This window comes from Calypte anna, chromosome 5 (assembly GCF_003957555.1).
Source record: "Calypte anna isolate BGI_N300 chromosome 5, bCalAnn1_v1.p, whole genome shotgun sequence".
In the NCBI taxonomy this organism is placed as follows: domain Eukaryota; kingdom Metazoa; phylum Chordata; class Aves; order Apodiformes; family Trochilidae; genus Calypte; species Calypte anna.
This window is the reverse complement of record NC_044250.1, coordinates 12143120-12170173: the sequence shown is the minus strand read 5'-3', so window position 1 is coordinate 12170173 and position 27054 is coordinate 12143120. Positions and strand designations below refer to the sequence as shown.

Below are 27054 nucleotides of genomic sequence, written 5' to 3'. Positions count from 1 at the left end.
GGATTTCTGGACAGCACTCCTTCCCAGAGAAATCCTTCCCAGAGCAATCCTTTGCACCAAGCTGCCCTCTCCCTGCAGGAGAGGCACCCATTGCCTGTGGGTCCATTGTGGCAGTGGTGGTTTGTGTTGGATGTGCTCTGTGGGGTGCATATGGCTCTGTTTCAGGGCTTCCCTAGCAGGAATAGTATAGAATCACAGAAAGTCCCAATTTTTTATTTTCCTTAAGAAAGTAGCTGGCTGTGACAGTGTCAATCTGCTTCAGCTGCTGCAGGGCAGAGCCACACAGCTGATGGGCATAACCATGGCACAAAACTGCCTGCTACAGGGGTATAGCAGGCTACATACTGCATGCTGAAACTGTCCCAGAAACAGAAAATGAGCAAGGAGACATCATATCTGCACAGGAAAAATACTCAGTAAATTAATATTTTTAATTGCTGTTACACACAGAAGAAATGAGGAAAAAAATACATTCCAAACAAAGAATTAAAACATTAAAATCAGCATAAAAATGTGTTAATAGAAGATCCCAGATCGAGTGGCCATACTGCATGTGGTGACCTTTACAATCATGGTAAAGGAAGTGCTGGAGCCTTTCAAATGTGGCAAAATGTTTGACTCCCAGGGGAGAGCAGCTGCTTCAGTCCCATCTTTCAGTGCACTCTGCCTGGAACATGTGGGAGAGGGCCTGGAGTTGGGGGGCTTGCATGGGTACAAGACATGGAGAGCAGTGTTCAGGACAGACCAGCCACATCTGCAGTCTCAGCAAGGCAGAACTACTGCTTTCCCAAGGGCACGTGCTTTTTCCTTCCTTGGGTTTGTTTGTTTGTTTCTAAGATTTGGAGTTTTATTAAATAAAACTTCAGATTCTGCTGGCCTGACCCTGACAGAACTGGAGACTTGGAGGAAGCCTTCCCAGGTGCATTAGGAGCAAGACCTAAGTCCAGCCTGCACAAGCAAGGTCCAGATCCCTGTGTTTGTGCTGATTCAGCACCATTGCCCAGCCTGGCTTTGGTTTCCTGCTTTTTAGCTGTCAGGAAAAGGTTTATTTTCTTTCCTGATGCTCTCTCTGCTTTTGACTGATCCAAATTGGCCCAGTGCTCCCACTGCAGTCCCAGTGGCTCAGCCCCTGCATCCCTCTTATAGGAGACTGGTCTGGGGCTTCAGCTTTGCTGCTGAGCAGTCACATCTCTCCAGTAGCTCATCCTACAGCAGCATAATGTCACCACAGAAACAATACAAGCCACAGATGATTTGGCATTCCTGCCAACCAACCACCTTTTTTCATTTGTAGTCTATCTAGAGCTGTAATTTTTTTTCTTTACAATAAGAGCAAAAATAAAATAACATTAAGAAAAATTTCCTCCAAACTAAGAGAACTAAAACCCATCAAATGTTTTAAAGAAACCATAAAAATTTGCATTGTGTTTGCTTCTGAGTTCGTAAGATATTTTACTGCAGCTGCTTCAAAATTATGGTCCATTTCCCATGTACACAGCTGACATTCCTTGGTGTGTAATTCCTCTCCTTCATTTGTGTTTGTACAGCAGGCAGTGCTACCAGAACAAAGTCCTTCCTAGCTATGGTCCAGATTTGAAATCAATGAACAGTGGCATTTTTACATTAGTTGAGAACACGGTGATGGTTCACAGAACCTTTTCTAGATCACCTTTTGTTCTGGATCCTAGGACTGGTGGCACAAGCACTTCCTTCACTACAGAACCTCCTATTTCTTTGATTCAGGTGAAAAGGAAGTAATTACAGAAGGATGTGTCAACCTTTTTGACTCCATTAAGGCCTTCCCTTTCTGATAATTTTAAAGCCAGTAAAACTTATATTCACAGAAATTAAACCTCCCTTTGAAAGCTGCCCCATGAAACTTAGCTGACCTTCTGGGGAATGAATGTTGAACAGAGAAACTTCAGTTTCTGTTCCAGTCTTTTCAGCAGCCATAGCAGACTGGAACAGCCCTGGCTTTTGGCTGGGTTAGATTTACTGCAGCCAACAGTCAGACATGAGACCAGACTGCAAAATCTAGAGGGAAGGTTCATATCTAAGGTTTTGGTTGAGGCTTTTAGAAGAACTAAAAACCATTTGCCAAACTGAAATTAGAGTTCAGACTTTTATGCTAAACCCTCCTCAGAGTGCAAGTGCAGCTGAGCCCATCCTGTTACAGAGTGTGAACAAATATTTTGCATTTGCTTTTCATCCAATGCAAATTGAAAAGGCAGTCACACATTCCATTCTTTAAGAGAAGTCCTGCAGATCCCTAAAAGCATGTTTAATGCTAAGGTAAGATAATACTTGGGACTTAAATAGCACTTTACATCCTGAAAGTGCTGTTTGAGAATTAATCCTCACAGCATCCTTGTGAGGTAGGTAAGTGCCAAGATCCCCACCCTAGATAGAAATGGGGTGAGGGCCTGGTCCCTGCTGCTGTAACTTGGCAAAGCTGTGGCTCTCATACACTGGACACTTTTTTACACCAGATGAGGACCTGGCCCAAGAAAATTTAAGTGACTTACCCAAGGCCACAAAAGGAGCAAGCATCCATGAAAGGCAGAAGTACCCAAGAGGACTTCTTCATACGGAGTCAGCAACTTCCCACCCTCTCCCAAGAATGGAGTTTTGCTGCCTCTGCTTAAGAGAGGCCCTGCTGGATCCAGAAACCAAGCAAGGAGACAGAGGCACTGCCACTGAGCTTCAGAGTTGCTGTTTGCTTTGATCTGCTGCTTTCAGAAGAGCTCCCAGAATTACCATGACAGCAAGCTGAAAACTTCGAGGTGTTAGTGTCAAACTACAGGACTGGAAAACTTAGAAGAGCCCCTACAAAATTCTACAAAGTTTGTCCTGGAAATTTATATATTAGTATAAAATTATATCAGTTGCCTCCACTGATTACAGCATGAAACCTTCAGCAACCTACTTAGAAGCCATGTTAGAGTAATTCTTAAAACAATTAGTCTTACAGTTGCCTCATTATGGAGGACTAAGAAGTCAGATATTAAGCATTCATACAATTGTCATGGTAGAGTAGGAGTAAAGCAATTAAAATCCTCTGGCTTTGTACTTCTCAACCTGCCATTTCTACACCAGCTTCACCCTGCTGACATCTGTGTGACTGGCACAGCCCAGAAGCATTACTAACATTTAAAAACCAGGTGAAACTAGCATTGCTTCTTTGACTTCATTAGGAGTCCTGTGTGAGGAGGATCTGTCTATGGAAAGAGATACAAGGTGGAAATACATGTGCTACATCTTTTGTATGTCCAAGATGGTGGTAACTACAGAGAGGAAAGAGAACAAGAGTAGTTGGACCCTGTGTGTATCTCAAGTGACCACGGATGGGAATTGCAGAGAGGTGTCTGAACACAGCAGTTCACAAAGAAAGCCTCTGTACTTTGCAAGGAAAGGAGCTGAGAGCTGTGGGGCCAGGCAAACTACCCAGCTAGGGTGCTGCATTCCCTCTGTCATGTTCTGGGCCAAAGATTGGGTGCTGCTCAAATACTGCACCCCTGAGCAGGAGAAGAATGGATCAAACCTCCTGGTTTTACCATGCAAAGAGATAACCAGAAAGTCTAGAAAGGCAGTGCTGCAGACAGGTCACATCATTCCCACTTCTTCTTTGTTCCTTGTCAGAGTGAAGATTGCCCTCACTGGGGTTGAGGGAACAGTTTTAATCCGAGGTGTTTAGCAGGCTGTCAGCAGCTGCTTAGTGTTTCTCAGGGTTCATGAAACTCAGAATTGTGTCAAAGCAGTGTCCACAGCAGCTGGTCTCTTCCCAGTGGGAAAGAGCCTCTAGAAAAATGGTCTCATTCCTACAATATGAATTGAAAGGAGGAATGCAGCACAGGAGACAGATTTTGAAGGCTGAGAGCCCTCACTGGTGAACCTCTGAGGCATCCAGGACTCTTCTTGACTTTGTGTGTTGAGGGCTCTGCCCTGTGCTCCTGGAAAGGCTGCAGCCATTGCAGCCCTGAGACAGAGCCAGCAGGGCTCAGGATGTGTCCCAGCCAGCCCCCTCCAGGTGAGGGGACAGCAAGGGGACAACAGCCCACTTGGGCTGCTCAAGCCACGCAGAGACCTCAGCCACCAGAACCTGCACCTCTGATGGCCAGTGGAGAGGAAAGGGCAGGCCTCCTAACAACATTTAGAAGATCTTCTGCAAATATCCAGTGGCTGATGTGAGCAGGGTAACAAAGCAAGACAAGATGAAAAAGCATGTAGAAAAGCAGCTCAGCCTCTTCAGGAAATTGAAGGCTATTAATTTCTAGAGAGCAAGAGAGAGAGAATCAAAATTCAAACTTTTAAAGGTTACTTCATCACTCACATTTTTCTCAAAGGAATGGGAAGCTCAGGGTGCAGAAAGCTCCTCTGAAGAACTGCTATGGATTGAGTATGCTGGGCTGATGCATGACAAGGAGCTGTCAATCAGACTGAAATGTGCACTTTGCTCATGTGCTGGGAGAATAGTGATGGATTCATCCCAAATGCTCAGATTTCTTCTTAGCTTAGTAGTCTGTTGCAGGAAGACATCTGCAAAGAGTCAAGATGAGTAACAGCAGGTGACATCCACAGAGAGCTACACTGCAGGGTTCAGGCTGTGGCCAGGAGATAAGCAATGCTGATGAATGAAGATGTTTTCTGGCTCTGAATTCCCTTAGCAGTTTACTCCAGACAGGCCCCAGTGAGCCAGTGAATGAATGCTGACAATATTACAGAACAGGATTAAAGGGAAGAGATTACACAGGGCTGTGTAGCGCTTTCCCTCTCAATAATGCAGCTGACCTTTCTGAGCTCTCTCTGAAAAGCAGCAGATGCCTCCACAGGGTCAGGATAGTTGCATTTCTGTAATAGTGGCTGCATTTGCACTAATGCAGACATCACAGGGCAGCAATGCCCATTGCACACCCAGTCCCACCAGCTGAGCAGGAGACCCTTGCAGCACATCTCAACACCAAGAGAAAGGCTCCTGGGGTTGGTAGGTTTCCTCAGCTGCCCCCTGACCCTGCCATGCTCTTGCAAAGAGGAATTCCTGCTCTGCTGACTGTGCAAGGAGCTCTGTGCCAGGCTTTTGCCTGGAATGGTCTGAGCATGCCAGGTATGGAGATCTTGGAGATTCTCAGCCCTGGAGGCTGATCTGGAGATCTGTCCCTCCTGTTGGCTCTGCCCACGAGTGCATGCAGGAGGCTGCTGTGGCACGCACGGAGTTGTGTCATGCAGTCTGTTGGGTTGTCTCTGTTTGGCTGCAGGTTTGAAGAGGGGCAGAAACCCTCAGCTTGCTTCCTCTGCACACCTGAGTGCACTTCTGTCTTAAAACAAGCCACTGGGAGAGCATCTCAGCCTATGGAAGCAGCCTTAGGATGGACAGAGGGGAAAAGCACATTCAAGATAGTTTCAAACAGAGAGAGATCTTGCTGATAGGTATCCTAAATATGAGGGGAAAAAATATACATATCATTAAAAATCAGGGTATCTTCTTCCTATATCTTCTTAAGAGAGTCTGAAGTCAGAAGTAACCTAGTTTCAGCAGATAGGGGACAAATCAACCAAATAATACGGATGAACTAAAAAGGTTTTCCCAGCCCTGATGGCTCATGGCTCTTACATTCTTGCTGCCTCCATGTGAGTTCAAGAAGAAAGTGACAGGCACTTCAGGCAGGACAGTGCTTTTCAGGAAGCTCTGCTGAAAAGAGGCTTTCCAGATAACAAGTGGTGCAAAGCTGATCATTTACCAGCAGCTGGCAAAACACAGCAACAACTGACAAAGCTCACATGAAGATTCCAGAGATATCCTGCAAACAGCAGTGTTAATTAGGATATTGTGGATGAAAGGCATAAAGTTTAGATTTCTGTCTGCTACACTAAGGACTCAAAGTCCTGCTGTAAAAATCAAAGCTCTTCCTGTGCCAGTTACAGCTCAGCTGTCACTGGTGGCTGCAGACACCACATAACTGCACACATATGGCAGGGGAGAAAGCAGTGGCCTGACTGCCTAGATTGATCTGGAATTCCCCAAAACTCTTGGCTCTGCCACATGGCAAACTGACAGGCACCTACTGACCTGCCCTGCAGCAGTGATCAGCTGTGATCAAAGCACACAGCACTGCATGTCAGCACACCCCTTGCTCTGCACCTTCTGCTTGGTGGTTTGCTTTCATTCTGGTTCTGCTGGGGGCTGCCCCACATGCTGCTCTTGACTCCAAAGCTCAGCCCTCCTCTGGATATGCAGTTTTTACCTCCAGGTTTCCTTTCAGCAGAGGCAATAGCTCCAGTCTGCATACTGAATTTGTAATGTATAAAAAGAGGCAAACACCAGTTAAATTAATTTTTACCTATGACTTTAGCAGAGATCTGTGCCTGTCTGCCCACCTCTGAAAGCAAATCTTCCAGCACAGTGCAAAGCCAAACCTCCTTTCCATCAGCCCTCCTCTTCCCACACATTTAACATCAGTTTCAAGACTAGCAAGTGAAATGCAGTAGTACAGCACTTCCAAGGAGGAAAAGTTGAATGATTTAACTACTGCAGGGACAGTCTAAGCATTCTGATGTAGACTCCACACTGAAGTAAGCCATATTCAGAGAAAGCCACTGAAAAAAAAGCCCCAAAGGTAACGCTTCAAGGAAGCAAAATCAACATCACCAACGTGCTTAGAGAAACGGAAATCTTTCTCAGGGGTGAATGCAGCTACAGCACCTGAGATATAACCCATGTCATTCACAGACTATTGGCACTCCACCTAACTCCTCTTTCTGAAGTCCTCTTCATCTCTGGTCTCTACAGCTGACAGTGCAATGAGCATTTGGGCTGCATAGTAAGTGGCCATGATGATGAAGCGGGAGTAGGGCACGGGGAAGCAGAACTTGTTAAGCGCGATGGTCAGATCCGACACCATGAAGAGCATGGCACCAATGCAGGCTGAGAGCTTGGTCCATGTCCAGAGGTCATTGCAGAGCTGCATGCCAGCAACTGCTCGCCAGCCCATGAAGCCAATCAAGGCGATGTAGACAGCAACCAGGTAGGTGAATGGGCCCGAGAGGTAGGAGTAGAGGAAGGCGTAGCAGGAACTGCAAATGAGGCCCATCAGCAAACCGGCTCTCAGGTCCAAAGGCTTCATCCCAAAGGCTGAGGAGTAGAGGATGTGTGTGATGGCAAACATCAGCAAACCTGCAAAGAGGCATCAACAAAAGCGTGACTTTTCATCAGTGACTGGCAGCTGGCAGCAGAATAAAACACGTGGCTATATTGGGTTTTAAATATCCTGCAACGAGCACAGGCCCAGCTGTCCTCACGGGGTTAGAAACCTTAACGCTTTCAGTGGGAACCATACTGACCTCTTGGAACCATTTTAATGTAAAAATCTGTGCGTTGGAGATCAGCCTTAGCACCAAAAGAAGAAACCAAGCACAGAGGTACAAATCTGTTGGGATAGAAGTTTTTTTGCTGAGAGGACAGGTGAACTAAGCTGCTGCAGGTGAACTAAGCTGCTGCAGAAGGAACAAAGCTTATTTGTCAGGTGGTGATTCCTCCTCTGCTTTGGACAAAAGGTTGGGGGGCAAGGCAGACCAGAGATCATCCCCTCTAGCTATCCAGAGGGGTTTGCTCATAGGTCATGTATGGAACAGGAAGCCTGGAATCATGGGGAGTGTGGGAACAAAATGTAAAAAAAAAAGATATACCAGTCCCTCCGAACCAAGACACAAAGCTTGACCGTATTTAGCCACAAGCCCAAAGGCACTCAAGGACTAAATCTGGATTCTTCTCCATCTCTGCCCATAGCTAGGAGAAACCTAAGCTGGAAAGAAGCAGCTGGCACATTTCAGGGACTGCACCAATGTGATCTGCCAACAATTTTATGGCTATTTGCAAGATTCACATGAACCTTAGCTGGAATCATTCAGTGGAAATAAAATGCCAGCTTCCCTTTGAAGTGCAACACCCCTGAGAAATGCCAGATGTGGGTGTTTGAAGCTACTGCCCATCTGGTGTTCACTTGCAGCAAATCCATTTGACAAAACAATGTCACAATGTGTTGGTACAGCTGCTGAGTACAAGTTGTTGTTGTGCCCACTGTAGAAAATGGGCCCCAAACCAAATCCAGCTCCTCTGGTTCCCAGGCTCACACATGGGTGCAGCTGCAGGTTGTCCCACTTTATCCTGGCAGGATTATTGGAGTAACTGGGAGTTTTCATGCAGCTCTAAAGCATGAAATGGAGTGAAGGATCTGGGAAGATGAGTTCTCCAGCAGGAGGTTCAACTTCTTGTGTTGAAGCAGTTCAGTGTAGGGGAAATGTTTCCCTGCCTTTGGGGAGGAACTGATGGGACATTCACTGATAGACTGGTTGTGGTGCGATGAGAGGGGAAGCTGCAGGAGGGAGGGGGCTGGTGGGGAACAGGTCTGCAAGGTGAGGCTAGAGAAAATAGTGTGAAAGGGAAGGAAAATGAGTGTGAAGGAGGGCAACAAGAAGTTGATGTTCACAGAGTTGTTACACGATGGGCACAGCACTAAGGAAATGGAGGAAGGATTTAGGACAAGAGCTTTTTGTAGAGTTACAGAGCAGGGAAGGTTAGAATCCTGGGAATGGTAAGGAGAAGGTTACTTCACCCTAGCAATGAGGAGTGTTTTTTCCTTCAGTGGCATTATGTGGAGGTTTCTAGGATGGGGAACTGAAGAGTGTGTTGTACTTCATGCAGGCAGCTATTAGCAAAGAGGATGAGGAGGACAGGATGCAGCAGCCGAGCACAAATCCAGGAAGGCAGGAGGAGTTTTGTGGTCACAAACAAGCAAGTCAAGTCCCAGGTTTGCTCATTCAACACCCACAGATCAAGCCAGGAAATGGGGAAACCTGTGATGCTTCACAGGGAGGAGGGGTGGATTTCTCTTGCATTTCTCAGCCTTTGGCTTGGATCTCCCAACCACATCAGGCAGATCAGCCCTTCTCTGTCTGCTTCTGTCCCCCTCCTGCCTCTTGAGTTTTCTCTCCTTTTTGCTAGTCCCTGTCTTCTTCACCAAATGCATATTGTTTCTATGTGCCTACTATCAAAGGAGGTGGATGATAACACTGTGAAGTATCTCCTACATTCAGTAAGATATTAGTCAGAAAATAGCATGTTATTGGTGGACTGAAACAGTAAAAATGAAAGACAGTCAAGTATGCCAGGAGTAGGTTCCCAGGCTCTCACTTCCCTATAAAGTAAAGAACAAATGTTCTTTTATGAACTCATTGTCTCAAAAGCTATTCAAATCAGTACAAATTCCAACCTTTTTCCCAGCTGTAGAACAGAAGGTACATTTTTATCTAATATTTCCTCTTATTCCCCTGAAATTTCAAATTCCCACAAAAGATGAAGTCAAAAGTTGAGTTGTTGTCATTTGTCCATAACAGCAGCCTACTGAGTTTTAAAATAGGAGAAAATATGTTTTGCAGGAGAGGTGAAGGATGAAGTGGGGTGGTGCACTTTCTTCTGTTGAAACACCAATGTTAACACTCCACTATGGAAGACAGTAGCTCCAGTGAGCAGCCAGGAGACAGCCAGGAGACAGTCAGGAGAAGGCTGAGATTCTCAAAATGCTCCAAGAGAGCCTTTCTTCTCCTTTAAAAATATGTCTAAACCCACAAAGCAACACTTCTAAGTTGTGAAACGAGGCTCAAAAACTCAAATTATTTGCAGATTAAAACATATTAACCAGACAGTGAATGGCTGTGACTGGTTGACCTTCCTCTAGAGCTAAATTGGAGAGGGGACTCAGAGATATCCCAGCTATGTGGGAAAGGAGAAGCTCAGCACAGTTCAAGTACAAAAACGGTCATGGTGAGAATCAGGCCTTGAATGTTTTCCAATCCACAGCTCAAGGAGCAGCTCAAGGAGGCAAAACAGAAGCATGAGCAGCCAGGCTGCACTGAGGAGCTGCCTGGGGGTGCCACCTCCTCTGCCCTTCAGTGACAATGCCAGCACTCAGCACAGAGGGGATGGCATCCCAAGAGAAGACTGAAACTCCTCAGCAACATGCCCTGAGTTTTGCCAGATAGAGCCAATCCTCAGGACTTAACCTAAACCCCACCAAAGTCAGTAAAAACTTTTACATGAACTTCTAGTGCTACTGGGATAAACCCTTGGGAAGCAGGATTAAAATCAGATTGAGAGCACTTGGCCTTTCATATCTGGCATTTCATACACTTCCCTCTCATGAAGAAAGAACTTGTGGGAATCTCAAAATAAAACTAAATACTGACCTCATGAGAGGGGGTGAAGATAAGCCTTTGACTTTAGAGCTGACTTCTGCACAAGTCAGAAAAGTTCCCTTGTCTCACCACATTCTCCAGTGGGACAGTCACAGCAGCCAGTTAATGGGGGGTGTTACGTGAGATCCCTGTGCTGGTTAAATTAATTTCAGAAACCCCACCAGTTGATTTAGCAAGGGACTCAATTGCTGCTGACTTCTTGTGACAGTCCAAGCCAAGGAGAATGTTGCTGCAGGCAGGTTCAATGTGGCTTTAAATGATTAATCCAAGTCATTATGTTCTAGTCTGCAAACCAGCAAAATAAACCAAGCTTGTTTTGCTCTCAGAGATGTGGATCTCTCTGCCCCATCATTTACATGTCTTGCAAAACAGACATGTCTTGTACAACAGGACTGCATGATTCATACTGATGAATATGCAAGATTTCTGATGCTTTGGCTTCTAGCATCCACTCAAAGATCTCCCCTAGGCTATGGGCTTGTCTGTCAAAACTTAAGAGTGTTCTCGCCACTTGTTCCCCACTGAGGACCTTTGTACTATGTGTCCTATTTCTGATCCTTGTGGAGAAGACCCACAGATCTCCCTGCAGACATAGGAGGTAGATACTTCCTGCTGCTTCAGGGGAGCTGTCAAGTGCCATGACATCCCAGGGATTCTGCCCACACCACCTTCCCAGCTCCAGCCAGCTGAGATGCTGTGAGCATGTGCCAGAGAACCAAACCTGCCCCAATTTCCTCTCTGACCTCAAGGGAAGCTCTAGAGACATCTCTCATCCACGGTGTGACTCCTGTAACCACACTGGATTTTAGTCAAGTGATGAGTGCTTCCCACTTCCTGGGCAAGATGTACAGGAGTAAACAAACCCCATGGCCTCACAACTCATTACTAAATGAAGAGGGTAAGAGCTGGATGTTGCACTTTGGGATTGACACTGCACTCACCATGAATGAAGTATCCCTGCTCCTGCCAGATGAGAAAGGCATCTCCCACTGCTGAGAAGATGAGTCCTGCTAGGATGCGGCTGGCGCTCCGGTGTGACACCAAGAAGTTAATTCCGTGAGCCAGAAGGAAAACCCAGAGGCAGAAGATGGGCAGACATTTGATGAGGGCACTGAACCAGGAGGGGCTGGAAGTTGGCAGCCAGAGGACAAAATAGACACATGTGGCTTTGAAGAAGGGCACCAGTTTGGGGCCTTCACTCTTCACCTAAAAGAAACAAACATTTGAAAGAAGAGGAATTAATAGAATCAGCAGCAGAATCAGTGGAGTAAACTGGATAACAGAACTGTCTCCTTCCTGATGAAAGCTGCTCTTTCATGTATACTGTCAGCTAGCAGCATACCCTGAGAAAAGCTTGTACAACTTGGCCATGTTCCTCTGTTTACACCTTTGTGACCCTCTCTGCTGAAAACACCTCTGTGCTGGCAGGACAGAGTTAGGGTGGTGTTTTTATGTTCTACTGAAAACACTTAGGCCATCAGTCAAACTTCTTTGGTGGTTCTTGCCACCTATCTCATGTTTAAACTAATGCCTTCTATACACCTCCTCTCCTGTAGCTGTGAAAATACTGCAGTTCCCTAGCAGCAAACAAGCCAATGAAGTGCAGCTCTTCCTCCCGTTTTGGTAGATTGTCTGCTTAGTCAGTTGCAGATGACCCTGAGGATACAACTTCTCTTCTAAGCCCTTTTCTCTCCTGCCCTCTAAGGCTCATGCCTGGAGCTTGCTGTTGGCATCACCACATGACTTCCAAACCCATAACATCAACCTCCCAGGTGGGAAAGTCACTTCCTCTGCTGACTAATATCAACATCCATCAGGTGTTGCTTTGTTCTAGCATGACACTACTAATACAGTGCTTTGACTCAGGGCTCTGTTGTGTAAATTCAGACACAAACATGCAGGTAAGCACTGGGCTGCCAGTGACAGAGCCACAGCAGAGGCAAGGGCAGAGCTACAGGCTCCACAAGCTGGGTCTGCTCTTCACATGCACTTAGATGAGACCACTCTGGACAGTGCTAAGATACAGATTGTGTTCACTTGCCCTCCTGTGATACTTCTGCATTTTAGTGGTGTTCACATAAGAACAAAAGCTGCAAGGAGCAAAGGAAAAGACTGTGACTGCCCCATCTGACTGTCTGAGCTATGTCCTGGGCTTCTTTAGGACAGCAAAGGCAATGCAACCTCCAGAACTCCTCTGCAATGAAAGGGAATGCTCTCAACCTTCTCATTTCTGTCAAGCAAGACTTAATTGCTGAGGCAATAAAATGTCCTCCTCATGCACTGGAGGAGGACATGGGGAATTTAGAGGCACTGGAGCTGGGTTCAGGCTGTGAGGTCCATCAAAACCTGACCATCCATGGATGACACTTTGGAGTTACTTATCTCAAGGAAGGAGCCCACACTCCAAAAATCTGCAAAAAAAAACCCCAGTAGTCTTATTTTCCAAACCACTTGGCCCTATTTCTGCCTCCTGAACCATGGGACTTTGCCACGACAAAATCAGCACCTGTCTTCCTTTGATGCAATGTGCTTTGGTGCTGATAGTAAGAATTGCTGAAGACTCCACAACAAGGACCTCCAGGCTTACAGTGCTCAGTAATAAAGCCTAAACTTATCAAAATTCAGGAGCTTTTATAGACACAAGCAGAAGGAGTCAGGTGAAGCTGTAAGACAGAGGCAGAGGCAGTGGAGGGCAACTTCACATGCAGTATCTAAAAAGGGAATGCAACCTCTGAAGCAGCAAAACAATAAAGGGCATCCCAAGAAGATAAGGCTTTCAAAATTGTTCTCACATGTGATGAAAATTTTCCCAGCATATCAGCAGTGTGTTAGCAGTAAGGTATTTCATTATTTCTCTATACATTATTCATAGGCTATTGCCAACACAATTTTTAAACACTCCATTAAACAGCCAGGCTACACAATTCACTCACAAAAGGACATCAGCAAGCCATTAGCTTTCTTGTATTACACGGGGAGCTCGTCATGACTTCTCTACTTAGGTTGTCTAAATTAATCACCATTTACCACTTCTTGTCTACATTCCTTGGGAGAATTCTGGCAGCAAGTAACAAGTGAACTTGAAATAAAAGTCATAAAAGCCCACGTAGTCTCACAGCACTGGAGGTGCCTGGGAAATATCAAGTATCATAGGGGGAAGAGTGGAGCCAAGCTCCCCCCCCTCTCAGACCCAGCACTTCTGAAGGGACACATCAGGCTCAGCCTATCCAAACTCAGTGCCCAGCTCCAGCTCTCCCTCTCAACTCCTCTGACTCTTTTTTATTAAAACTGTAGTTGATCACATTCATCCTCTCACAGTTGCAGGCAGCAGATGACAGAACTTCTGGCAGTTTCCTCCTCACCCCCATCAGTTGTGGAGGATCCCCACCAAACCAAAAGGAGCCTGAGATCTTCAGCACAGGAAACTTAACAACCTCCAGAGCTACAAAGTGCAAAGGCACACTCAGCAGCATCAGTGTTCCAGGTGCCTGGCAGTCTCAGCTGAGGTGAGTACTTTTGTGCTTCTGAAGACAAAAGTTTCTGCCTCGTTTGCAACACATCACAGAGGCACTATTAGAAGCATATAGGAGAGTATTTGGGTTAATAAACAGGAAGTTTTATTTAATACCTCATATTAGAAGAAAAACACCTGCTAGGAGCAGTTACCATTATAATCACAGCTTGCCCTCCCCTGTGTGCATGCATGATGAGACAGGTTTTAATTACACTTGTCATCTTCCCCAGGAACCTTGCTTTCCTGAATATAAGATATACACTTGTGCAGGAAGATTATTTGCTTCATAACCTAAAAATTACTGTTTCTTACTATTTGAAAGTCAATTTCCCAGCCCAGGCAGCATTACTTTAAAATACTGGTTTGTAGTATTTCCATCCTGATAAGAATTAAGAAATTTTCTAGGCATAAGGGGTCAGATTCCTATTTCAGTTACTCATCCATAACCCTGGAATTTACAGTGTCCTGGAGTCCCTGCAAATGAATAACCTCATTTATCTAGAAGGGCTGCAGGCTTCTCACCATTAATGCTTTGTTCCTTTACACTTTTTCTACAAGTACACTTCATATGAGTTCTTTCCAAACATTCCCTTGCCCATTACTGAATACTGCAGCTCAGTGGAGTCCCTGTGCTGGCTCTGATCAAAATGAGTACCCCATGAGGGACAATCCTCCTGGGATAGCACTGGAAATGTTGGGGAGAAGTCTCCCAAGAAAAATGGAGGCAACCAGAGAGTGAGGCTGGGGAATCTCCCTTTGTTTGGATGTGTGCCCGTGACCTGGGAAGAGGTGATGGGGCAACTTGCCAGCTGGAGGACAAGTCAAGGCTGGTATTGGGAAACCATGTACCAACAGGAGAGGAGGCTGTGGCTTGAGGAAAGCCAAGCACATCCCCCACCACTGGGCTTGCCTGTATCTCCAGAAAGGGAACATTATTTCTTGGCTTCATGAGTAAATTACAGCAAATCACCCATCTCCTCTGCATGTGTGCCTTACAGATGGAATAGGAGATGGGGCTGTGCCATGGTGTTGGGAGCATGTGATGCAGGTGACAAGGTCCTTTTTTGCTAATATTTGTGTCTTTCATGGCTTTAAGCTGGGCTTTGCCACTTTGCTACAAACTCTAATGCATTTTTCTTTCCAGTTCTTCTTCTACTGCTAATTTACTCTGGACTGAAATGCAGTATAAAATACATCTTAAATACAGTAACAAGGCAGGATTTCCAAGTTTTTCATTTCTAAACTGACCATAATTTAGGGCTATGATTTCTAAGTTACAGTCTTTAAAAATTAGTTTAAATTGCTGTAAAGCCATTATCTCTGCATGTGTGGAAATACAGTGAAAATAAAATTTATGAAACTATCTGTACCCAATCAAATCCAATGAAACACTTCAAGACTTGAGCAGACAAGGAGGAAGTTATGTCCTGGCTCTCACTATGAGATTTTGGACCAGATGATGCCTTCCAACCTCAACCAGTCTGTGACTTTGTGATCTTCAAACAGAACCTGGTGTTAGCACATGGAGTTCTCAGGAGGCTCAGGGACTGGATATCCACCTCCCTGCTAGGAATTCAAAGGTTGACAGTATCCCTTCTTGTTTTGTCTGTTCTCATTCTGCTCCACTTGGAAATGCTGCTCATTTCCTTCTTGGTGCTGTTCAACAGCATTTGTTAGCTGGCACCCTGTTTAACAATTTGCAGTCAGTTGCCTGTAATTACATAGCAATGGGGGTGAAGACAACCCAGCTGTCACAAGGAGACAAGGCTGAAGTTGGACAAAGTTCACTGTACCTAAGCCTTGCACTGGTCCCAGGAAATCATAGAATCACAGAACAGTTTGGGTTGGAAGGCACCTTAAAGAATCTCCAGCTCCAGCCCCCTGCATGGGCAGGGACAGCTCCCACTAGAACAGGTTGCTCAAAGCCACATCCAGCCTGGCATTCAACAATTACAGGGATGGGGCAGCCACAACTTCCCTGAACAGCCCCTTCCAGTGCCTCACACCCACACGGTGAAGAATTTCTTCCTAATGTCTGGGGTATCAAACAATGTTCTTCTCTCCACAGGTGCCCTAAATTGGCCTGCTCAGAAAATGAGTACACAGCCTCTTCCAGACACCAGCTCTGTGTTAACCTGCTGTGGGGATATGGCTTACACCAACACCTAACAATGACCCATCCAGAAAGGAAAAGAAAAAGGTCATTGCTGTGGGTGGCCCTCTCCTGAGGGGTGCAGAGGGCCCAGGGTGCAGACCAGAGCAACTTCACAGAGAAGTCTGGTGCCTCTCTGGGACCAGGATAGGGGATGTCATGAGTAAACTTCCCACCCTGGAGAGGCCTTCAGATCACTACCCACTTTTGGTCTTCCAGGTAGGTAGCCATGAAGTGGCATCAAGAACAACAAAAGCAATCAGGAGAGATTTAAGGGCTCTGGGGCAATTAGTTAAGGGATCAGGTGTACAAGTTGTGTTCTCCTCCCTCCCTCTAATGACAGCGATGGAACAGGAAGAGCCAAGAGGCTAATTCCTGGCTCAGGGACTGCTGTCATCAGCAGGGCTTCAGGTTCTTTGGCCATGGATGGGTACATACATCACTGAGCCTGAGATGGGGTACAAGGATCTTATCACAGGAGTTAGCAGCCCTTATGGAGTGGGGGAAAGGGGATAAAACCAGGCTCACTAGAGATGAGCCTGAGGAAGGCCTTCAGTCTGCTGTCCCACTTGAGCTGGGAAATGGTGATAAATGTGACAAGAAAAACTCAGGGCTCACTAATAGGTAAGTAACCATGGAAGTGGCTGGGAATGGTCAGATACAAAAAGTGAAAATTAATTGCTTGACTCCCTCTCTGAAATGCTTATATACCAGTGCATGGAGTATGGGGAATAATCTGGAGGAGCTGGAGATCTGTGTTAGGTTGCATGGCTGGGATAATCAGTCACCAAAACATGGAGGGACAGTTCCTGTGAGTGGAATGTGGTCATGGATGGCTCTGCACTGTTTAGGAAAGGCAGACCAGCAAGGAGAGGCAGTGGTGGTGCTGTTTATGCACAAGAGAAAGGTTGAAAAGCTTGTGGGTAGGAATTAAGGGAAATGTAAATGGGGGTGAAACTGTTGTGGGTGTCTGCTACAGACAGGTGTATAGAGGAAGAGGTGGATGAGATGTAAAGGGGTCAGCTAACCAACGTGTTGCACTCCACAGGGTTACTGAAATACTCATAATAACCAGCACGCTCAGGTGAGTGCAAAACCTTTCACCTGCAATGCAATAGCTCATATATAATGCCCCAAGTTGTTCCTGCATAAAATTCTGAGAAAAAGTACTTGCTAGGGAAGGTTGTGTAGAGTTACTGAACCAGCCAATCAGCCTGCTTCAGATACTGTGTTGGTGCAATCTATTTGTGCAATTAATTAAAGAGTTTATGTTTGTGTTGTAGGTGCTATGGGCAAGGCATCCAAGCAGACAGCACCTGAACAGGCTGCACATGCTGCAGGAAATTCAAGGTGACAGACGATAGATGATCCTCTCAAGTGGAGAGAAGCTTTGTGGACTCCTACAGAGGACAGCAAGATAGCTATAACCATGAATCCTTGTGCAGCAGTCAGTAAAGGAGATGAGCAGCAACAGACAAGGTGCTGGGCAGCCTTCCCTCTGCCCCTTCCCAAGTTAAGGCAGGAGGAGACAAACTGCCACTCACAGAGAAATGGTAAAGCCCATGTTGGAACAAGCTGCAATATGAATACAACAGCAGTCCTGTCTTTTATTCAGCTGTTTAATGAAGAAATTAAAAAACACTGGGTGTTGAGAGTCACACTGATCATGCTTACAGAGCTGCTGATGAGGCCAGGTTGGCTCAGCAGCCAATGTGACCTGGGAGCTCTTGGACATTGCAGCTCTCAGCTGCTATTCCCACAAGCTTAAAAGTGTATCTGCAAACACCTAGGACATAAAATAGTGTGGGGGAAAAACACAAATAGGAAACTGGAGTGTTGCCTTCAACAGCTTCCTGATAATCTTCTACAGGAGGCCTTAGAAGTGTGAGGGAATGGTCCCATATCAGCCTGGAGCAGTTCAGGAGCCAAGGAAATAATCCCCACATCAGGGCACTGCCTGTGCCACACGTTGCATCAGAAGCCCACTCCTGCTTGACAGCATTGCCCAAAACTCCTTTGAGATACTGGACCACAGTGTTCCCTCCAGCCATTAAAGAAGCTATAGCATCCATAAAGGTATGTTCTGTACCAAATAGAGGAACTTGGGTGAGCTCAGCTAACTGTGGTCAACAAGCTGTGCAACAGCATGTCCAGAACCTGCCTCTGCTCTGCAGGATCTGTTGTTATCAGAAGGGAGCCCTGGTATCAGGCACAGTGAAATACCTTAGAAAGCCACTGGGGTACCTGTCCTTGGCTTCACAGGACTGCAGGGAAGCCTTCAAGATGGCAAAGCCTTTCTTTAGCAGACGTTAACTCAGAAAAATCAAAGTAAAGACAAACATTTCAGCCAGGGTTTTCACCCTGAAGACTCTGCTTGAATGTATCTCATTTTGCTAGGGCTTGTTTTGTTTGGGTTGGGTTTGCTTTTTTCCATTACCAAGCATCACCTGTCCTGTCCATCAGACTGGCATGGGACCACAAACAGGGCTATTTTAAAAACAGTTTTTTAACTGCAGTGGTAATAATTGACTCCACATATGCAGCAGTCCTATAGCTGTCAGCAGTTTTGGATATGGCCTTCTGAGTGCAGTTGGCAATGTACCACTGGAAATGACCAACAATGTTAAACCAGTCAAGAATTCAAATGTCTGCAGGGCTGAAGGAGCTGTTACAGACAAATGCTTTCACTGGCAGCTCACTGGCTCTCAGACATGAAAGCAGAAAATAGCATCTGACTGCCAGCATCTCATCCAGAGCTTTTCCCTCCTGGGATTCCAGATCTTCCTTTCTGTGGAGAAGAAAACAAAACCCTCTGAACGTTTCCTTTGCTGCAACACTCAAAAAAGAACCCCTTGCAGATATTTAAAAACCTGTACCACAATGGATGGCTTTTCACTTTGCTCATCAGAGCTGCAGTGCTGCCACTCAAAGGGCACACACACTTCCTCAGTGACCAAGGTCAGGTGGGGTTGCAGACCCAAAATAAAATGTCCCAAGGGCACCAAGGACAGGAGAGTCCCTAGGGAACAGGAGTGAGGGGTCTGCACACAATGTTTTCTCCCCAGTGCTGAAATCCCCCTTTTACCTTCACTCTTCAATACCCAGCCTTATCAGCACCCCACCACCCACTGCAACATGGATTTGCTGGAGGGCCCCAGCCACCCCATGGCACAGCCACTGCAGAGAGGATGGACAGGAGAATGGGTGCTCAGGGGAAATGGGCACGTAGCAAAGCTCTACCCTGCCACAGGCTGCTCTGCTGCTTTTGGGAGGAAAGGGAGACCCTTCCACCCAAACAACTTCTTCAGCTGAGAAGCCTTCACTTCACCTACAGCCTACAGTGAATAATGCAGGTCTACATGAAGAGTGTTGCAGGCATTAGTGCTTTCATAGCCCTTTGCAGAACAGCTAAAGAGCAGTAGCAAAGAAGGCAGGTGGCACATGACAGGCTATTCCAGCCCTACCAGCCCTTCCTAAAGATGTGCCAAGGGTGAAAGCACCTGCAGCACCCAAAGGGCACTTCTGCAGCTCATCTTTCTGGTTCACACAAGAGATAGAGGCACACCTGGCACAGTGATGGTTTTGTGAAAGCAATGGGAAGGCTGCCCCTGGCTGGGACAGCTGGCAGCTCCACACAAGGGATTTTCATGGTATGAATCCTCACAAGGAGCTGCAATAAGGTCAGCAAAATCTGGCAAAAGCAAGTAGGGCTGTGCTGGAAAACCCAGCAGGGACAGTTCAGCTTGTCTTATGCCTAATGGAAAGCTGATTGAAAAGCTCTACCTCTGTGTCATGTCCTGTAGGCAGAAACCTTGTGAAACACTGATGTTGAAGAGTATTAAAAAGGAAAATAGCAATCTGCAGCAATAAAGGAGTGTATTTAGAGAGGTGCCACTCTGGTACCTTATAAAAAAGCAGCAACCCTCCTCATGTTATCATGGGACCAATATCTTTTTGAGACAGAAGGATATAAGGTCAAAGTACAAATGTGGAGTAACAGATTTTTTTTTTCCAATATCTATTCTCGTGACAAGATTTTGTGACCTGGGCAAGTCAGTATCAGACACAAACTGCATGAAGATAAATTAGACTTTCCCAGCCAATCTCAGCAGATGTGAAATGGGCAGTAGCAAACACTAAGCTGTGCAAACACCAGCCCATGCACCTCCAGGATTCACAGTGATAAGGGTTCCCTTGCAAAACAACCTGTAAGCAGGTTGCATATACAACTGTGGGTCATACACATAAATGAGAGTGCAGTAGCTTAGCAGTGTTACACCCTGTAGATTGAAGGTGCAAGTCCACAGGTGCATGGGACATGAGCCAAGTGGAAACTTCACAAATATCAATTAAGTGATAATCCTGTCAGAATGCTCCTTTTGCATCAGGGTTGCAGGGAAATGCCACGCAACCTGCTCAGTTTTTCTTGCAATGGAGGACAAGTTATCACTGCTTTACAAGCACCCTGGCTGGCTCCAGGTTATGCCATAACAAACCCAAAAGACACAAGCAAAAAGGAATATGGCAACCAAAATATGGTCTCAGCTGTCACAAGCCCAGTTCTACTGAAGGCATGGGAGACAAAACAACTCATGTAAGGCTGAGGATCTGCCCAACATGTCTAACATGTGCTGAAAAATGTGCAGGTGGCTTAATATTAAGCTTACCCTCAATCCCAAGAAACAATTCAATCAGTGGCTACTTGCAGCTAGCAGAAATGCTCTCATTTTGATGCATAATTGGAAATTTAATACCTGATGTCAATAGGTGCCATATCACCTCACCATTCAATCTTGACAAAAGTCCCCAGGTCAGTTCAGTTACAGGGTTTGTCTTACCTCCCTTGACTTGGAAAGTACCTGCTTTGCAGTAATCTACAGGAATTAGTTTTGAGGAGAAAGTGTAGCCTGCTGGTAGAAACAAGGCATTTCCATAACTTGCAGCTAGGTGAATCAAACCAGCCACCATCCTCACCAACAAACAGATTTGCAAAACAAAACTCAGCCTGAAACATTAAAATAACACAAGAAGAGACACAAGTTGCACTCACTCAGAGACAAACTGTGCCTTGTGCTATTCTGGGTCAGAGTGTGCAATGTGAACCCCCAGGCTCTCTGCAGGTGTCTGCAACCCTTCCCACCCCAGCACACTTGAAATCTTTCAGGAAAGCTCTTACCCAGCTCACCTACCTCCTTTCAGCTCTGGTGGTGTGTAATCTTCTGAACAGTTTTCTGTTCCATATCACCTGGATACTTGTTCCCATTCAGCATTACACTGAGGGATGCTCTGGACTGACACACTTGTCATACAGAAACATGTCATTAGCTTAAATCCTGTTTATATTATGGCAGTATAAGAAATGGATATAGGAAGGGCACAAGCAGCCTGGAAGAAGCAATAACCATCATCTTCATTTTTGGGCATGCTGAAGGAAGCAAAACCTGCATCTCTAATGTGATGAGAAATCCATTGGGCTTTGAGTGACCTGAAGGGCAGTAGAAGAATTAAGTGCTAATATAACAGCCACTCCAGGAGGGAAGGGAGTTATGGAACTAATAATATTTTCACTGTTCAAGAGTTTCCACATGCTAGCAGAAGACAGGTTCCAGATGCCATCTTTTTCTAGGAGTCTAATTTCATTGGAGTTATTACTTCCTCTGTGTTGTGCAGTTACCCACAGAGAAAGATAACTTTGGCTCTTCTGTTGCACTCAGTGTATTTTCAGTGTGGATACTTGAAAAGAAAAAGAGGACAGCAGAATACATACATCCCTGTCCATTCAGAGGAATTATTTGTAAACACAGGCTTCTGAACCAGACCCATTCTCTTAATGCACAAAGCACACTTTGAAAAACACATGCCTGTGATTTCAGTGATATACTTGTGTTAATGAAGTCTTTAATCCACTGCACTGCCCGCAGCAGTGATTAGCACTGACAGCTTACTGCAGCCACACTGGGGCTGGGAAGAGCCTGAAAGAACCCACACTTCCTCACCTCCTATTTCAGTCACCCATATCTAAAGCCACCCTCTCAAAGCAACAGCTACAGCAAGGAATGGCAACGGCACAACAAGATTGCACAAATTCAGTCTGAAAAAATAAATCGTGGTGTATAACACTATGCCTGGGCTCCAGCTGGCATAAACCAGCACAGCTTTTTGCTTAGTAGCACAAAAGATCTTAGGCTTCTCCCAAAAGGTGTGACTGACACAAGTGTCACTAAGATTCTGCCCAGGAGATGATTCCTGCTTTACTCTACTCTTACTCAGTTCAGATGTTTCGAATTCTTTTCTGTAACTCACATGGGCTGGTTTTTTATGCAAGTTCCATACTTCCCTGTTTATGTTTACAGCCTCCTGCCTAATACAATGCCAACTTATGGTGCATTTAAGTAACCAGGAAAATCACAATGAAAGCAACACTGTTGCATATAAACAAAGAAAACAAATAAAATTAACCAGTCTACTGAAAGAGTTACTTGTGACTTAGCTGCTGACACTATATTCATCAATGCAGAAATAATATGTTGTCTCTTTAAGAAGCAAGGGTTGAAGTAGTTCAAATTGTCATCTGGCTTTCTGGTTTTCAACAGCAGTTTGAGGATTATGGAGCTTTCTACTAAGAAATCTTTAAAACTATGCTTAGACCCTACTACTGCTACAATTTCCAAGAGCACAGAGTTTCTAAACAATGTGATTCCCATACAGTTTCTATATTCATCTGGATCACTGGGGATTAGCCCCACTTCTGGAACTCAGATGCTACCTACCCACTTCTCCAGCTCTGTCCATTCAGTACTTGACACTGCTGAATAAATAACCTTCCAGATCATACCTTCCAGATTTTTTGCTCACTTTTTCTAAGTGACCTTCATACTCCTTTCCCCCTAGTGGCATCCCTCATGTACCCAGGAGGCCAAGAAGAGCTGAGCTGTTCCCAGAGTGTTGCTGCCTGCTTCCCACCCTATGGGGGAAATGGGGCTGAGGGCTTGACTTGCTTCACACAGCCAAATCAACATCTTCATCCTCAAGCCAGCTAGCTCTGTTTAAAGATGAAAATACATCAGAGGATAAAAGGGAAGGGATAAGGATTGTTAAAATATGGCTTCTGAGCAGAAGTCTATCCCAAACAAGGAGTTCCACCCCCCTCCCACACACAGGACTGTGGTAAGCCAGAGGGGATGTTGTAAGGAGAGCCCATTGCTCACCTTGCTAAAAAGACACCAGTATCATCATCTCTAACTGCTCCCCAGAAGGGACCCATTCTCAACCAATTAATGTCTTCATCTTTCCCATGCCCTGTTTTCCTCAAGGGGGTCTGAAGCCTTATGCTAAGTTTAGCCCTAACTTTAGGGAGAAAACAAGGTCCCTTTGAACAAGCAGCTTTGCATAAATGCCAGAATGACTGTCTGTCCCCAGGCTCATCTCCTGCACACTTGTGGCCCCTCTAATCATGGTGCCTACTGGGCAGAAAGGGCCTTTGGGCAAGAGCTATCTCCCCCAAGCTCACATTAAAAACTGCTTAACCAAGAGTTGGGAAAAAAAAAGAAAGAAAAGGAAAAGAAAAAAAAACCAAAACAAAAAAAAACAGGACAAAAGAAATCGCTAATGAGGTCTCAGAAAGGATTTTGATTAAGATGGGACCAGTGATGATTGAAAAAGAAGGGAATTAAACCTCAAATATCCTCAAAGCATATGTTCCATTTATTAATACTGCTCTCCAACTGCAGGCTCTCAGCCCACATGGCTTTATGCAGAAAAAAACAGCTCTTAATCAGAGCAGGATCAAGAATAATAATTTCAAAGCAGGATTCTCTTGCTTGCCCAGCAGAGTAAGACGTTTCCCTCCAAGGTGACTTCCACCCAGAGTGAGCACTGCTCACCAACTGGAAGAGGAATGGCAGACAAATGCATCCTTCTCTGTCACAGCCCAGCACCATGCAAGCCAAAGATGACTCTGGCACCAGCAGCATCCCAGAGCTCTGTCCCAGCTGGCACAATATGTTAAGAGATATTTTGGCCCAAGACTTGTTTATCTGTGGGAATGCTGCCCCCTCAACACATCCAAATTTTGCAGCACCAGAGACAACAACTCAGCCAGGTCTGCACAGTGCAGTGGTTTCTCCCTGTGCCTGGGCTGGACATGCCAAAACTCTGGGCCATGATGCACACCTGGCAACCACGCCAATAAGCAGCTTGAGCTGTGATGTCTCCCCAGCTTTCCCTCCATCTTTCCATGCCTTCTTGTATGGTTTCTCCCAGTGATCAGTTGTACCAGAGAGCTCAGGGTATCTGACTCATGGTACAAGAGTCCTAAAGAAGGAGAGGGGTGAGATGCAGGGGACCAGGTTGTGTGTAAGAAGCCAGGGCCACCTGCTGCAGTTGTGTACAGAGGCCATGACTTGGGAAATTGGGAAGCAATGCCATGTCACTCCCAACTGTGCTCTCCTAGTGTCCTCCTCACTGAGGCCAATGATGCAGCATACCAGGAGAGGACACACTCTGTGGACAAATCAGTTCCTCAGCCTAATTTGATTGTGCCTCAGGTGCTGCCCCAACAGAGTGTCCCCATCATGTGTCATAGCAGCCACAGCCATGCCAGCTCCAAACACCTGCTCTATCTGTGTAGCAAAAGGCAATGCAGTACCAAGATAAGGCCTGGGCCCCACGGTAGCACCTCTCTGTGTTCAGACCAGTTGCCCACAGCTGTTCCCTTCAGCAAGTGACTGGGAGCCACCAGCTGTACAGCCACCCCAATTGTCACCTCCTGTGCAGCTCCAGCTGGCAGCTGTGGCAGGGCCACACCATGCTCCTGGGCAGCACAGGCTTCTGCACAGCACCAATTCAGCCTTCCCTTCATGGACTGCAGTGCAAAGAACTGATCCTTAACAGACTGAAGGCTTGCACCTCTTTTTTTTATGAGCTCCTCAGAGGATCAGACACCCTCCCCTCCCACCTCTACAGCCACAGTAAAAGCTGCAGATCTGGTCACAGCTCCTGATCTCATCTGTCCCCCCAGTTCTCTGCAGCTGCACCTCTATATTAGCTGCTTTTGGTGAAGCTGAGCTGGTATGTCAGGGATGAAGCCAGAGCAGAAATTTACATTATTACATGCCAAAAAGGAAAGTGATAAAAGTCGATTTTTTTTTTCCTTCCCAAGTTCCTTTCCTTAAGTGCAATTTCTGTTGTAGGTAAAGCCTTCCAGTCTGAACAACACCCTCCCCAACACATGCCCATCCTCTAGTCATTTGCCTCCTCTCAAAGCTCAGCTGAAATATACTCTGCAAGACCACCCTGATTCACCAGCCCTAACAGCCCAGTACTGTCTCCTGTGAATTATGAAACAAATTCTGCCCATTTTTGAGCCATTCCAATATTGCCCCAGAATAAGACTTCACTTCCATTGTACACATATACAGTTCACTGTAACCAAAAGCATTATTTAAGGATGAACTTAGCTTATAGCACAGAAGCACAAAAATAAAAGCCTCCTCAGTCATTCTTTAAAAGCATACAAAAAAAAAAAAAAACTTTGGCACTACAATGGTATAATCTACATGCTACTTCCCTCTGTCTCTAAAGATAAAAGTCACCCCCAGGCTGCTGATGAACTTACCAGGTACAATGTCATAAGTGGGGGAAAATTCATCTGAGACAATACAAGCTGCTGTACAGAACTGGCAAAGCAATTTAAAAGTTTTGAACCCTGGCTTTGTGTGAGTCAAGAAGGGGGAAAGGAGGGGAGAGAACACAACGGACTGGCCACTAACCAAAATCTTTCAAAACAGGATGATCACGGATCCACAGGGAAGGAGGACACCAGCGGTAGATGTTCAGTGCTGCAGCAGAGCACCATCCAACTTTCCCAGCAAGAGTTAAGTGCTCCCACAGCAGGCATTGGTCTGCTGCTGTATTCAGACAAATCCCTCGCTTGCTAGAAAGAGGAACATGCAAAGCAGCGTGTCTGACAGCACAGCTTCTCTGCTCTTCTGGCTCAAAGCATTTTATCTTTTTTCAGCACTGAAACAACAAATCCCCTCTTCACCTGCGGGGCCAGGACCTGCTATTGCTGCCATGAGCCACGGCTGTTTCGGTACCAGCACCGCTCCATCAGCCAGCAACACGCCCCGCATGGACAGGGCGCTCCCTGACTGACGGGTATTGGTGACAGCCCGGTGAGACAGGCAGGTGACACCGTGCCATCTCAATGTCGTTACACGGTGGAAGTACCGGACAGGCTTGTCAGAGGCGACCGGGTCTCGGGGGAAGGTGGCCCAGGCGGTGGAAAGATCCGCACAGCCCCAGGCTCAGCCCAGGCCAACCCCTGGACAGCAAAGCCGTGGCCGAGGGGGCCGCAGGACGCTGCTGCAGCGCAGCTGGAGCGGACACCGCTCTGTGCCGAGCAGAGGTGTGACAGGTCCTTAAAAACACCTCAGGGACCAGAGGAGGAAGAGGCGCAGAGACAGCCAGGAGGTGCCCGGACGCCGCACCGCTGGAGCAACAGCTGCCGGGAGACGAGGGCCCGGGGTGAGCATCAGGCAGACAAGGGGGGCTGCCGCCCACAGCCCGGTGAGCGGGGGGATACGAGGATACCGCCCGGTAAGGGGAGGGCCCTCCCGGGCAGCCACGGGGAGAAGGGTGCGCGGGCCCTGCTATCCCTCCCGCCCGCCGCTGGGCCCGCACTCACCACGGTGACCGGGGACACCATGTCGGCTGCGGGCCGCCTCCTCCTCCCGCTGCCCGCGCTGCCGCCCGCCCGCTGCCTGTCGGGCGCCTTTTTACACAGCGCTGACGTCACAGGAGAGGGGGCCCCGGCAGCGAATGCGCTGAGGGGAGATGAAGGGGGTGGCTCCGGTACCGGAGGGGGTGGCTCCGGTACCGGTACCGGTACCACCCCCGGGGCGGGCAGCGCGGTCCCGGGGCGCGGATCACCCGAAGCCCCCCCCGCGCCGTTCCGCTGCCCGTGTCCGCCTGGCGCTTGCCTGGCATTGGGCACCGGTCGGGTCTTACGCCACGTTCCCTGCCCAGGGCTGGCAGCAGCGGGGCCGGGCCACTCGTTGCCAGCCCCGAGCGCAGCCCGATTGCCGAGCCCGGCGGAGGCGGAGGAGCCCGGCAGGGCCTGCCCCGGGACCGTGCCCTCCCT

The 27054-nt window shown here is 46.8% G+C and overlaps 1 protein-coding gene across 1 annotated transcript; it reads right to left on the bottom strand.

Moving 5' to 3' along the window:
- Positions 1-410: 410 nt before the first annotated feature.
- TMEM86A (transmembrane protein 86A) lies at positions 411-26696 on the bottom strand. Its single transcript, XM_008504810.2, has 3 exons — positions 26599-26696; positions 11187-11451; positions 411-7168 (listed from the first exon to the last, which is right to left on the bottom strand). The coding sequence occupies exons 1-3, from the start codon at positions 26617-26619 to the stop codon at positions 6741-6743; spliced, it is 714 nt and encodes a 237-aa protein (XP_008503032.1). The 5' UTR covers positions 26620-26696; the 3' UTR covers positions 411-6740.
- Positions 26697-27054: the final 358 nt, after the last annotated feature.